The 11,873-nt window shown below is 48.7% G+C and overlaps 3 protein-coding genes across 6 annotated transcripts; all 3 read right to left on the bottom strand.

Annotated features, from left to right (window-relative positions):
- Positions 1-428: 428 nt before the first annotated feature.
- LOC108659063 (uncharacterized) lies at positions 429-4,059 on the bottom strand. The gene is made up of 5 exons (XM_018111795.3): positions 3,227-4,059; positions 3,032-3,146; positions 1,266-1,512; positions 850-1,084; positions 429-777 (listed from the first exon to the last, which is right to left on the bottom strand). The coding sequence occupies exons 1-5, from the start codon at positions 3,726-3,728 to the stop codon at positions 437-439; spliced, it is 1,440 nt and encodes a 479-aa protein (XP_017967284.1). The 5' UTR covers positions 3,729-4,059; the 3' UTR covers positions 429-436.
- Positions 4,060-4,823: 764 nt separating this feature from the next.
- Ppi1 (Protein phosphatase 1c interacting protein 1) lies at positions 4,824-8,222 on the bottom strand. 4 transcript variants are annotated; one of them, XM_089260028.1, is made up of 5 exons: positions 8,088-8,222; positions 7,457-8,005; positions 7,228-7,390; positions 6,916-7,123; positions 4,824-6,855 (listed from the first exon to the last, which is right to left on the bottom strand). In XM_089260028.1, exons 2-5 carry the CDS (start codon positions 7,968-7,970, stop codon positions 4,936-4,938), a joined length of 2,805 nt encoding a protein of 934 aa, XP_089116154.1. In that variant the 5' UTR covers positions 7,971-8,005; positions 8,088-8,222; the 3' UTR covers positions 4,824-4,935. The 4 variants fall into 4 exon arrangements, with proteins under 4 accessions (XP_089116154.1, XP_089116157.1, XP_089116158.1 ...); XM_089260031.1 differs by having other exon boundaries at positions 8,057-8,188; XM_089260032.1 differs by having other exon boundaries at positions 7,457-7,989; positions 8,057-8,172.
- Positions 8,223-8,548: 326 nt separating this feature from the next.
- LOC108659071 (uncharacterized) lies at positions 8,549-11,746 on the bottom strand. The gene is made up of 3 exons (XM_018111804.3): positions 11,133-11,746; positions 9,848-11,065; positions 8,549-9,776 (listed from the first exon to the last, which is right to left on the bottom strand). Exons 1-3 carry the CDS (start codon positions 11,552-11,554, stop codon positions 8,753-8,755), a joined length of 2,664 nt encoding a protein of 887 aa, XP_017967293.1. The 5' UTR covers positions 11,555-11,746; the 3' UTR covers positions 8,549-8,752.
- Between the last annotated feature and the right edge of the window lie 127 nt (positions 11,747-11,873).

Below are 11,873 nucleotides of genomic sequence, written 5' to 3'. Positions count from 1 at the left end.
AAAAAGAAGCTAAATAATTCTAAACTTTGCCAGCAGTTCAATAATTTCATGTCAATTTAAATAATTTTTTTCAATTTGTGTTTCATTCGTCTTTTGATCTAAATGTGCTTTAGCTTTTAGTTCTAGAGGACGACTATAGTTCACAAAGCAACGTCTATATACTAGTATGCAATGCTCTATCAATACTATATGTTATTCAAACTCAATTTTGTTTTATGTTCATTCACAATCAATGTTTTGCTAATAATGATAATGATTAAATAAATTAAGAATTCGTTTCAAGATGCCGTACAAAAAGTTTCGACTTTTGCTTGGGAAATGGTTTTGGGTATTTTTAGGGCTTGGAAAGGAATAAATTACTATTTCAGCATATGCTTATATATATTGGAAAATACTTTGAGAGACGTGGAACTCTTCATCGTCATCTCAGCTCACCTCACTTGAATCGCACATTATTCCGCAGCAGCTCGAGCAGCTGCTCCTCGGGCGCCTTCCACTTGCACTGCGGATATGCGTAGGTGCAGTAGTTGGGATTGGCTGTGCGGCCCGCTTCGATGGCTTGGCGCAGTGCCGACTGCTCCAGCCAGGAGAGCAGCCAGGACCAGTTGGCGGCGCCATCCACCATCAGCTCCAAGTCGGAGGCCTGGCCACTGCGCACACTCTCGCCCGCTCTGTGGGTCAGCGTGCAAATGGACTTGAGCAGGCACACGGGCAGATTGATGTCGTTCTCCAGAAAGGTGCGTTCGATGGTGCTCAGCAGGCTGGGCAGTCCGGTCTCTGTGCGGGAATATGATATGAGTATAGCATTTGCTTGCATAGTATAGGTTTACTTGTAGCTATTCGACTTACCCACTCTTTCGCCGCTGGCATTGCGATAGATCAGCTTGAAGTTATCGAAGAGCTGCAGGAAACTCTGCTTCTCGTCGAGCAGACGGCGCTCAGCGTGCTCCCCGGCAGTCTCGCTCTTGCCAGCCGGCACTATTGTCTCCAGGCCCATGCTGCGTATGAGATGACCCACTGCGAAGCCGCCGGCGGCCACCAGGCCACAGCTCAGGATGGCAGCGGAATTGACGATTACCAACGGCTGCAATGGGTGAACAAGAGGAGGAGGAAAATACACTCAGAGAAATATATATAGTCTCAAATAGTTGCACAAGGCAGGTAAGAACAAGTTGAGGTATTTGAGTTAGACTTTAGTTCATGTACAAAATATATCTAGTATTTTTCTTTAAGTGTATCATAAATGAATTCTTCAAACTACTTACTCGAGGCGGTGCATTGGGTTTACGTTTGATCGGCACCTCCACAAATGGCATCAGATAGTTCAGACCCAGCGCCAGATCCTTGTCAACGCTGTCGAAGGATATGAGACGGAATCCCTGATTGCTCTTCTGCTGCTTGTGGCTGCTTGAAGCTGTGGCGCCTCTGCCATCATGCTGCGTCTCCTCGGACTCGGCTGCCACGCAGCTGGACAGGATGAGGCACGTTGTAATCAAATACAGGAACTGCATGCTTCCGGCTGGCCGCGTCTGCTCCGTTGTGTTGCTGTCGCAGATTTGAAATCCATTTCGGCTGGCGGCGTCTTGGTTAGTTACGTGCCGTCAGTAATTTTAGCCAGTCGCCGCTTCGTTGCCTCTTGGCTGTGATAATTTGCGTCGCATTTGAGCTCCACTTGCTGCTGCTGCTGCTGCAGCTCTGTGGCTGTTGCGCAGCCGTGACATAAGCTCCAACTGAGCTGAGGTGCGACAACGTTTTGTTTCCAGCGCCTCAATTGAGGAAGCAGCCGTTACAAAGGTAAACACTTAAAGCCGATTGGCAGAGAGTGTTTCCGTTAGATCAAAAGATGGGTAAATATGGATGGCCGATTGACAGAGAGTGTTTCCGTTAGATCAAAAGATGGGTAAATATGGATGGCATAAGAGATTGATTTAAATGTGTTTTTAGGTTGGCTTAAAGACCTATTGAAAATGGTTGGAAAATGTGGAATGGATATGTAGCAGAGAAGAGCAGGAGAAACAAAGGAAATGTCATATTGTTTCAGAAAATTAGCAACCTCTGAAAACGATATAGATGATGTATGTAGATGATATATATAGATAGATATGATATATGAATCAGATTGTATGGGCTGAGGTAGTAGATATGGTGTGCATACTGAGACAGACAAACAGATGAAATACTAAATCAAACATTTTTGAATTAAAATTTGTAATTTAAGCGATAAGTTTTTTTCTCCACTTCTATAAATTGCCAGAAAATCCATCACAATGAAAAAAATCTAAAAAAAATCAATAGTATAATAATCATTTAATTTTTAACATAATACTGGCATAAAATAATAAAATGTGAATAAACTTTGTTATTTTAGTTTTTATTATTTATTTATTAAATAAAGTAAATTTCCAACATGCCATAGTACTTACTACATAAAAAAACATTTTAAGAATTTTAAAAATTATTTTTCAAATTTATTTGCGTACACTTTATGGACAAATAAAGGGTAAAAACTAAAAATAAAAAAAAAATTTTTTTGTTTTCATATTTTTAGAATTCAGTTAAGAAGCCAATATTAAAGTTATATCAAAAATTGTTTGTATATAGATAAAAATACCGTTTTTATTATGTTCAAATATTTATTTAATACATTTTTTAAAATTTTATAAATAAAAAATATATATATTTCTTAAACACAAATATTCATTTTATAAGCAAATAAATAATTAACAACTAAAGAACTAAGCAGAACGATATCCACTAAAGTACTGCAACATAGTTGGCCAAGATCTGTGCAGGAAGCTGCCCGAGAGCTGAGGCCAGCTGCAGCCGCGGTAGGCGTGGCCACAGCTGCGGCTGCTGCGTGCCACATCAATGGCGCTGTAGACGGCGGTGCCATTCAGATAGGTGTCCAGCCAGCGGGAGCTGTGGGCAGCAGGAGATTAGCTAAGTGGGAAGACTTGCAAGTACAGTGAATACTCACTGGACGAGAACATTGATGAGCCTGCCGGCTGTTGGCCAGCTTGGAGTGGGCTGCTGTAGCTGTGCCGCATTCTGCTGCAAGTAGTGGCAAATGGCGCGTTGTGCACAGACGGAGACATCGATGCTGTGCGCGTCCAGCTGTGACTCCAGCACCTGTGTCAGGCTACGCACTGAAGGGGAGAGGGCGAGTGGAGGGAGAGGAGAGATAGAGAACTTAAAAATGAACACATATTAGCTGGGGGCTACTCACTGCCACGTCTGCTCTCGTGCTGCTTGGCACTGTAGCCATAGCCATTGCCATAGCCGTAGCCGTAGCCATTTGCACTGCTAAGGGTGGTAAAGACGAGGGGCGCCAGCACCAGGCGTACGACTCCGGCTATAATCGCGCCGGCGGCCACAACCAGCGCCGTGTTGAGCAGCGCTGTGGCGCGCAGATTGAGCAGACCCTGGACGGCATCGCGGGCCAGCTGCATGCTGCGCTTCACGGGCACCTTGACCATGGGAATTATGAACTCCATTTCGACGCTGACATCCTCGCCGCTGGCATTGAAGTGAAAGCCGCGCGCCTGACGCCTCTCGCCTTCATCTCTGACCACACTCTCCTCGCGCGGCTCGAAGTCGTGGAAGCGCAGCTGCCTGACACTCGCATTGTTGTAGTAATGGTCGCCGTAGGCGTTGGGCGTGGCCTCATGGCCCAGCAGCTGTAAGACGACGCCCAACAGACCCAGACTTAAGGCCCAATGTTGATGCATTCTGAACGGCTCTGCGCGTGCTGCTCGCTCCGAGTCTCGAGTGCCACTGAGCGCAGGCCCAGCCGTCAGTTAGCTCTTTGTAGCGACTCTCTCTGGAAAGTAATGCCATGTAAGTGCCACATGAATTTCATGGCTCTTGGCTCTGTCATCAAGATACTATGCGACAAATTCATTAAAACTAAAGCGAACAAATTAAGTGGAATACTTGGGAGATGGCAAAGCCAAGCGATTCGGGTGGGGTAAAGCTGGATAGAGGCTGAGATTATATGGGATCAGCTGGCTGGGATGACATGCAAATTCGTCGTCAAAGTTCCGTCGATTGCGAATACGTTTGCTCAGCTCATGGCATAAGGTTAGACAAACATGGAACTGCTGCCAGTCAAAACGGCAGCAACAATTGGTGGCATCAACAGAGCGTGACGAACGGTAGCACAGATTATTAATTTATTACTGGTATGCTGTACTTGAATTTTTGTGAATGTGTGTTAGTGTGTGTGTGTGTGTGGGTGCTTGCAATTTGTGTGTGCACTGTTTACTGTTATATCATGCGCGCCTCAAAGGTTAGATAAACAACACCGTTCCGATTAATCCACATTTTATGCAACCAATGACAGTTGGGTAACATCAAAGTCACAAGAACGGTTTGTTTACATACCCCGGTTTGGGCTGTGGACAAGGTCAACATGCATATGACCCCAATTTAAGTTTACAATATGCACATGTGAGTGAGCATGTGAGTCTATATGTGGTAGTGCCTAAGGAAACACCATTTTAAAGTAGAGTTACACTCAGGTATTCTCCAAGAAATATGTTCTACTGTGCGATTCTCATCAATCAAGGATAGAGTACTTCTAGGCATCTTTCTTAGCGATTCTCATCACTCCCAGTTAAGGGTAGAGCCCTCCTATGTTTTTGTTGGAGGTACGCAGCTCTTTTGTATAAATAGCGAGCTCTTCTGTGCGACTCTCATCCTCATACTATACAATTATCATCAATGAAAGACATTTATTAGAACTAATTGCACTGGCTCTACCCCTCCTCCCTACCTGTATTAAATTCAGTTCTCTTTCCCCTTGCTAAAACAACCTCCATCGATTTGTAGATTAAAATTTGTGCGGTTTTTATTTTGTATAAAGCGAAATTAATTATTATCTGAAGATTTGGCTAAAACTTAAAAAAAATTGATCAAATAAAAATTTCGATACGACTACGTACTGAACCTCTCGGTTTTACTAGCTGAAAATCGTACTTTCTTGGAGTTCAGGGAAACTTTCGAAGTGACCTTTTGGAACTGCTTGGCAGTCGGCGGATAGGCAGCTCGGTTGATGCGCTGATGGCGCGCATCGTATGATTGACTATCTTTGCGATCCTTCTCCAAAGTAGTCGCTGCCTGAGATTCGCTATTGTAGCCTCCCTTCTGGCGGGGCTTTGTTGACCCGGGAGCTGGTTTCTTTTCTGTCTTCTTGGGCGGGTTGCGCATTCTGGGCGGCTTTGGCTCCTGATGCACGAAGCCCTTGCCAAAGATCCAGGGGAATCTGTCTTTGCGCTCGCCTATGACGCAGCCGCCGTACTGCACGTAGGCGTTGGGCGGATGCGGATACATGGTGGGCAGGGCCCAGTCGTTCTCATTGTACTGCGTCTCTGCGTTGGTCCTGTGGCTGACCTTCAGTCGCTCCGGATGCATTAGACCCGCCGGCGGCGTCACGCCAAAATCGAATTCGGCCTCGCTGTCCGTGGTATCTGAGAGCACCAGCTCGTTCTCGCAGTTGTGCATCTCACGCTTCGCGCACTGCCGCTGCAACTCATCCACCAGCTGCTTCTTGTCGATGAAGCTGCGGCAGTAGCACTGCATCACGGGCCTGTGGCACTTGCACTTGCTGAAGCCCATGTTCTTGAGGCATCGCTTCAGTTCCCGCACCTTCTTCAGCAGCGGATCCTTCACGATGCGAAATTGCACAGGCTTCATATTCGCATAGGGATTGGCGGCCCGCTTCAGCGTCTCTGGATCCTTGAGCGGTCGCAGCGTGATGAGATACTCGTCGTTCTTCTTCTCGATGTGCAGAGTCGGCAATTGCACCAAATCCTCTGGATTTTCCTCCATCTCGTGGCTGGGCTTTGGCTTCTGTTTGTGATACGACATATATTTCGATATGGGTATACTGTCGACGGGATAATCCTTGAGGAAGTAGCCCATCAGCTCGCGTATGGACCGGCGTATGGCGCCGGGTCGCCAGCCGGGCAGCTTCGCCAATGGATTGTCCGTCCAGAGCCAGCCCATGTGGCCGGGCACCATGCGTCCATCGTCGAAACAATGGGTGTGGCCCAGTCGAGGATGGGCCAGCTTATCCATGGGCGCATAGACCTTGGACTTTACATTAAACTTTGGCTGCGCCTTGCGTCTCTTCGTCTTCTTGGGCTCGGCGCAAAGATCTGAGATTTTGTTCGAGTGTTTCCGGTGTTTCTTCGATGCTTTGGCCAGCTTGCAGGCCTCATCGCAGATTTGCTTGATCTTCAGCTTCTTATCCGAGTCATCTTCGCCGACCTCGAAAAGTTTCTTCATTTCCGCGAAAATACTAACCAAGTCTGTAGGCAACTTCTTTGACGAGGTCTTGTTGCATGGCTGTATACTTTTGCATTTCTTAATGCTCTGCTTGAGTGATTTGTAATCGCTCACAATCGATTCGAATGCCTCCTCGGTTTTGGATTCAGAGCCAAAATCGTGGCAGGTGTTGGTGTTGGAGATCTTCGACTCGCTGCTCTTCTGCTGAAAGAAGTCAACGATGATGTCCTTGGCCGTGGCCGACTCATCGTACTCCTTCTCCGTGAATATGGGCAGCGGCTTGTAGCCGCAGTGCGGACACGCCGCTATCTGGGGCAGCCAGGACACATCCGCGTGGCACATGAGGCACGAACGTTCCGGCTTCACACCCATCTGCTTCAGCTTTGGCGCCGAGGCTTGCGAGCACATGCGATTCACATTGCCTTCCCCCAAATAGGATCGCGAGCCGAATGAGAACTGATGGCCGGGTCCGGCCGATGCCTCGATCTTCAAGCAGCCATTGTCGGACTTGTCGGCGCTGTATACATTATACGGTCCAGCCACGTCGATCAGTTTGCGCGACCGCAGCTAGAACCACCCGAAACCGAAACGATCAGTGGTTGACCTGGTACGAATGCAGCTACTCACCTCGTCACCGCCACAAGTTCTACTGTTGTTATTGGATGTATCACAAAAGTTGTTTGAATCGTCCGACTGATCATCAATGCTGACGAAGCCCTGGCATGGATCGGAAGAGGTTTCTGCAGAGCTATCTGTATCCACCCCCATTGAAACGCCAGTGCAATCGTCGTCGTCGTCGTGGTCGCCGTCGCCGTCATCGTCGGTTTCGTCATCGCTGCAAAGGTCCATGTCCGTGTCCATTACTCTATTGAATTTCAGGCGCCATCGGCTTTTTTGTTGGCTTCCAGGCTCCAGCCAGCAGCCGTGGAGCTTACTTACTCTTCGATGCTTTGACACTGCATGGTCATCGAGAGGCGTACTGTGCACAGGCCCACGGTACAGCCCTTACATGTCAGCTCTACTTCTGTGGTATAGACAACCTCTTCAGTTGTGTTGGTCATCCGCAGTATGACACTATCTGGCGGGGCAAAGCAGCCGCGTCCTAGACAAACAGTGGCTCAAGTCACACACATAAAAGGTATAAAACAAACTTAGATCCACTGCTTACCGATTTCCTTATTCATGTACTTCACAGACAGATTGACGCCATCCGTGAGCGCCTTGTCCAGACACTCGGGCAGCATTGAGAATCGAGCGCTCGGCTCAGAGGGCATACAGTTGACCCCGATGCGGCTCGAGCACAAGACCGGAGTGCAGCCCTTGCATATGACCACGTTCATTTGCAGCTGGTCTCGGTCCTCAAAGTCGCGGCCGGGCATATAGAGCTTCATGCAGATCATGTTGGCCACGAAGCACCGGAACTTGTCCTTGTCGGGCTTGACCTTCTTCTTGCCCTTGCCTTTCGGACCGCACATGGCGTCGATGTCAACGTTGGTGTCCTTCTCGGCCTCCTTGGCCATTTGCAAGCGAAACGCTGGCCCGCAGCACATATTCTTGTCCGGCTTGCCTTTCTTATCCTTAGTATCATTGCTCTGAGGATTCTGTCTGGTTGAACAGCGTATATAGTTCTCCTTATCCCTGCTCAGCTCGTTCGATGCCCAGCAGCATGGTGCCTTCGGCATTGTGCAAAGTACGCGTTGTCTACGAATAAGATAAACTGAATAAAAATATATATATGTATATTATAATTTTGATATATGGTAACTACGGTTAATTTCAATTTCAAATACACGAACTACAATTTCGATGCTATAAATTTTTATTCGCTCGAGCCTGAAAGCCAACGCGTTGAAATTTCAATAGAGTATGACTAGAATTTTATACAGCTCCAACCAAGTAATTTTTAAAAGTCTCATGGCTCACTTTGTTCAACTCAAGGTCTTGGCATAGGCTCTACAATTTATATGCTAATTTTTAGGTTTATGAAAGATGAAATAAATAAATATATTATCAATGTTATTTTCTAGGAATATTTATATCAAACTCGAAGATTTTCCTAACCATTTCATAACTTTTAAATAATTTGAGAAATCTTTTCGCGAATTTTTTTCCATGTTCACTCAAATTATCAACAATTTTTTCGCAACTACATATGCGTGCCATAATCAGATATCTCTATGCAAATTATTTACTGCGCTTGTGTAACTCAATTATTCAATTTGGCAAAGTCGTGCACAATTTCGTTTTGCATATAGAGCACTATTTATTTATGATTTAGACTTGTAAAATGTTTCCTTAAGTTACATAAAAGTTGATATTTAACTTAAAATCTGCACACTGCTGGCTGCTCCGCTTTGCTGACCAATTGACCACGTTGCTCTTGTCTCCCATCGTGCTTACAACAGATTCGTGAGATTTTTCCTTTACTTAAAATTTCATTTCTCGATTCTAGTTTTAGATTCGCTTAGTTTGCTTTGAGCCAGGTGGGCTTGCCGCTGTATGGATCGAAACCGCCTCTGAAAACTGCGGTGTCGGCTCCACCCTTCAGTCGGCCCTTGGACTTGTCTGCTGCCTTGGGCTTGTCTGTCTTACGTCTGTTGATCATTTTGGGCGGCTTTGGCTCCCGATGCACGAAGCCCTTGCCAAAGATCCAGGGGAATCTGTCCTTGCGCTCGCCTATGACGCAGCCACCGTACTGCACCTGGGCGTTGGGCGGATGCGGATACATGGTGGGCAGGGCCCAGTCGTTCTCATTGTACTGCGTCTCACAGTTCACCCGATCGGGTCGATTGCAGCGCTCCGGCTTGACGATGCCCGCCGGCGGCGTCACGCCAAACTCCAGTTCGTTGTCGCTGTCACTCTCGCTGAGGTCAGAGTAGACGAAGGTGTCGCTGACGTCCTGCCAGCCCTGCTCCGCGCTCAGAATTTTCACATCCTCGACGAGGAGCTTCTGGTCGATATGACTGCGACAGAAGCAGTGGGACACCGGCTGACCGCAGGTGCACACATCGTAGCCCCTGTCGCTGAGGCCGAGCTTAATGTTGCGCTTGCCGGTCGCGATTGGATCCTTGGAAATGCGAAAGACGACTGGCTTCATGTTCGCATACGGATTGGCAGCCACCGCCAGGGTCTTGGCATCCTTGAGCGGCCGCAGGGTGATGGTGTACTCGTCGTGCTTCTTGACTATATGCAGCGTCGGGTGCTGTATGAGGGGCTCCTCGACAGCGCACTTGTCTGGCTCCTTGCGGGTGCGATAGTGAAAGCGCGAGTTCACAATCCTGTCGGCGGGATAGTCCTTCAGGAAATAGGCCATCAGCTCCCGTATGGACTTCTTGATGGCGCCCGGCTTCCAGCTTTTGTGGTGGGCGGCCAGCTCGCTCTTGGTCCACATCCAGCCCATGTGGCAGGGCACTCGGCCGCTGCCCTGCGAGCAGGAGTGATGGGTGATTGGCCGCCGAATCGTATCCTTGCGCACCAGGAACGTATAGCTGAAGGCGAGAAGGGGGCTGCCATTGATCACACTATTCCCAATGGATGGATGGTCTGGGTGCTAACTTACCGCTTGGACTTGCGACGTTTGCTCTTTCGCTTCGAGCACTTGGATTTCTTCTTGCGCTTGGTTGGCACACTCTCCTCCATTTCCCTAAGCAGCTTCTTGATTGACGTCGACCGTCGGCGACCCTTCTTGCCCTTCCGCGTGACCTCTGCGCACTGCTTCAGCACGTTCTCGGTCACCTCCTTGGCGGACGGCTTGCCGCCCACCACCTTCTGCATGTCGGAGAAGATCTTGAGCAGATGTTGGCGATGCTGCGAGGGTGTCGATGGCGTCTTCTTCGGCGAGAGGGGCCGCGCAGGCGACTTGCTCTCCGGCGACTTGGGCTTCGTATCGATCATGTTATCGCAGAGCTGCTGGATGCGGCAGCGAGTGCAGACCCGTCCCCCCTTGCAGGTGCAGGTCTTGGTGATCTTGGTGGCGCTGCATGACGCCGAATCACCGTTGCCGCACGTGAAGCGCCGCCTCTGGCTGGACTCACTGCTAACGCGCGCGTGGAGCACGTGATCGCGCAGGACGTCCGCTGCGGTGGCCATCTCATCGAACGGCTCCTCGCTGGGCTGCTCCAGGTCGCAGCGCCTGTAGCCGCAATACGGGCAGGCGGCAAACTTGGGCAGCCACGTGATGTTGGCATGGCACACGGAGCACAGCAGCGGGGGCGTGTACTTGGGAGTGGCCAGCTCCGGTGCCCTGATGATGGGACAGGCGCCTAGAGCGCGCTTGCGCACTTCCTGCAGCTCCTCCAGCTGCTGAGGCGAAAGTGTGGCATCGAATTCCGGCTCGCTCTGCCTGAACTTCCGATCCTGGTACAGGCTGCTGTCGCTGGAATCGTATGAGCTGCTGCTGTCGCTGCTTGATCGAACGCACTGGCAATGCCTGGAGCGTTCATGACACGATGGCGGCGTGGGCACACGCTCCCTGTCTATTTCCAGATCCACGAGCAGCTTCTTCAGCATTTTACGTTCGCGTTCCTTGCTTGCATCCAGTGATGGCGGTGTCTTCGCCCCGCGCACCCCACAGCTGCATTCCTTGCCAGCCGGCGGATTCTCCTTATGCGTGCAGTTAAATGGTGCTCCGGCCTGCGACATGAGGCGCTCGTCTGTGATGCAGCTGGTGCCCGCGCACTTCCGGGAACGGCCCAGCGTGAATATTATGTCACGCGGGTTGACGGACTTGTCCAGCGGCCGGCAGACATCGTAACAGCCAAAGGGAAGCAGGCGGGCGCTGAGGGGAAACAGAACAGACAAATTATATGGATCTCTCCCTGTGTTGCTCGGCAATCGCTACTCACTCTAGATCCGGATCGACGGAGCTGATATTGATCTTAAGCTGCAGCTGGCCCATGCGCCTTTTGCCCTTCTCCAAGGTGACGGCAAGGCTCTCAGTGCACGAGAAGGTGGGATCCGCCAGCATGCGCAGCAGTCCAGTCGAAGGTCTGCAGGTGCCGCAGCCAAACAAAGTGTCATTCTCGTAAACGGTCACGCAGATGCCCTTGGAGCTCAGGGAGCCAACCAAATCGCAGGGGCTAGCCACAACGGTACTTATCGGATTACTTGGAAAGTGTTCGGCTACGACTCGATCTGGGGACAGTTCCAAGAACTCATTGTATATACGCACTCGATACCTATACGGACTCTCCTCCTCCTCGATAACGGGCAAACTTGATTGCAGCACGATAATGTTGAACGCATAGCACTGCTTAAGTGTATCCATAATGAAGCATTTGAATTGTACGATTCCTCAACTGGATGTACGGCCAATGGTAATTTATATGAAATTTGCCAATATTTATATATAATTTGTAAAAATATATATTTAAAAAAATAATTTTTTTTCATTCATATAAAATTTGCTGCTTGGAAAGACTGATCTACTGTAATTGACTTGATATGAAATGAATAAACCTTGTTAAAAAGCATGCTGAGTTCAGATTCGGAGAACATGTGTTTCGAAAAACTTGATATACGTGAACTAGATGTCGATATATACATTTGATTATGCAGATTTCTTCGGCAACTGCAAGCAGCTTTAG

Source organism: Drosophila navojoa, chromosome 2, assembly GCF_054131105.1.
Source record: "Drosophila navojoa isolate 15081-1374.11 chromosome 2, UAZ_NAV_1.0, whole genome shotgun sequence".
Lineage (NCBI taxonomy): Eukaryota > Metazoa > Arthropoda > Insecta > Diptera > Drosophilidae > Drosophila > Drosophila navojoa.
The sequence above is the reverse complement of the archived record's forward strand: the minus strand, read 5'-3'. Positions and strand labels throughout refer to the sequence as shown.

Coding starts and splice junctions, on each gene's coding strand:
- LOC108659063 (XM_018111795.3), bottom strand. CDS start 3,728: ATGCATCAACATTGGGCCTTAAGTCTGGGTCTGTTGGGCGTCGTCTTA. Junction 3,147..3,226: donor GCACGAGAGCAGACGTGGCA/GTGAGTAGCCCC, acceptor TCTCCCCTTCAG/TGCGTAGCCTGACACAGGTG. Junction 778..849: donor TGCCAGCGGCGAAAGAGTGG/GTAAGTCGAATA, acceptor ATTCCCGCACAG/AGACCGGACTGCCCAGCCTG.
- Ppi1 (XM_089260028.1), bottom strand. CDS start 7,970: ATGCCGAAGGCACCATGCTGCTGGGCATCGAACGAGCTGAGCAGGGAT. Junction 7,124..7,227: donor CAGTGTCAAAGCATCGAAGA/GTAAGTAAGCTC, acceptor GGACCTTTGCAG/CGATGACGAAACCGACGATG. Junction 6,856..6,915: donor GAACTTGTGGCGGTGACGAG/GTGAGTAGCTGC, acceptor GGGTGGTTCTAG/CTGCGGTCGCGCAAACTGAT.
- LOC108659071 (XM_018111804.3), bottom strand. CDS start 11,554: ATGGATACACTTAAGCAGTGCTATGCGTTCAACATTATCGTGCTGCAA. Junction 11,066..11,132: donor TCCGTCGATCCGGATCTAGA/GTGAGTAGCGAT, acceptor GTTTCCCCTCAG/CGCCCGCCTGCTTCCCTTTG. Junction 9,777..9,847: donor AAACGTCGCAAGTCCAAGCG/GTAAGTTAGCAC, acceptor TCTCGCCTTCAG/CTATACGTTCCTGGTGCGCA.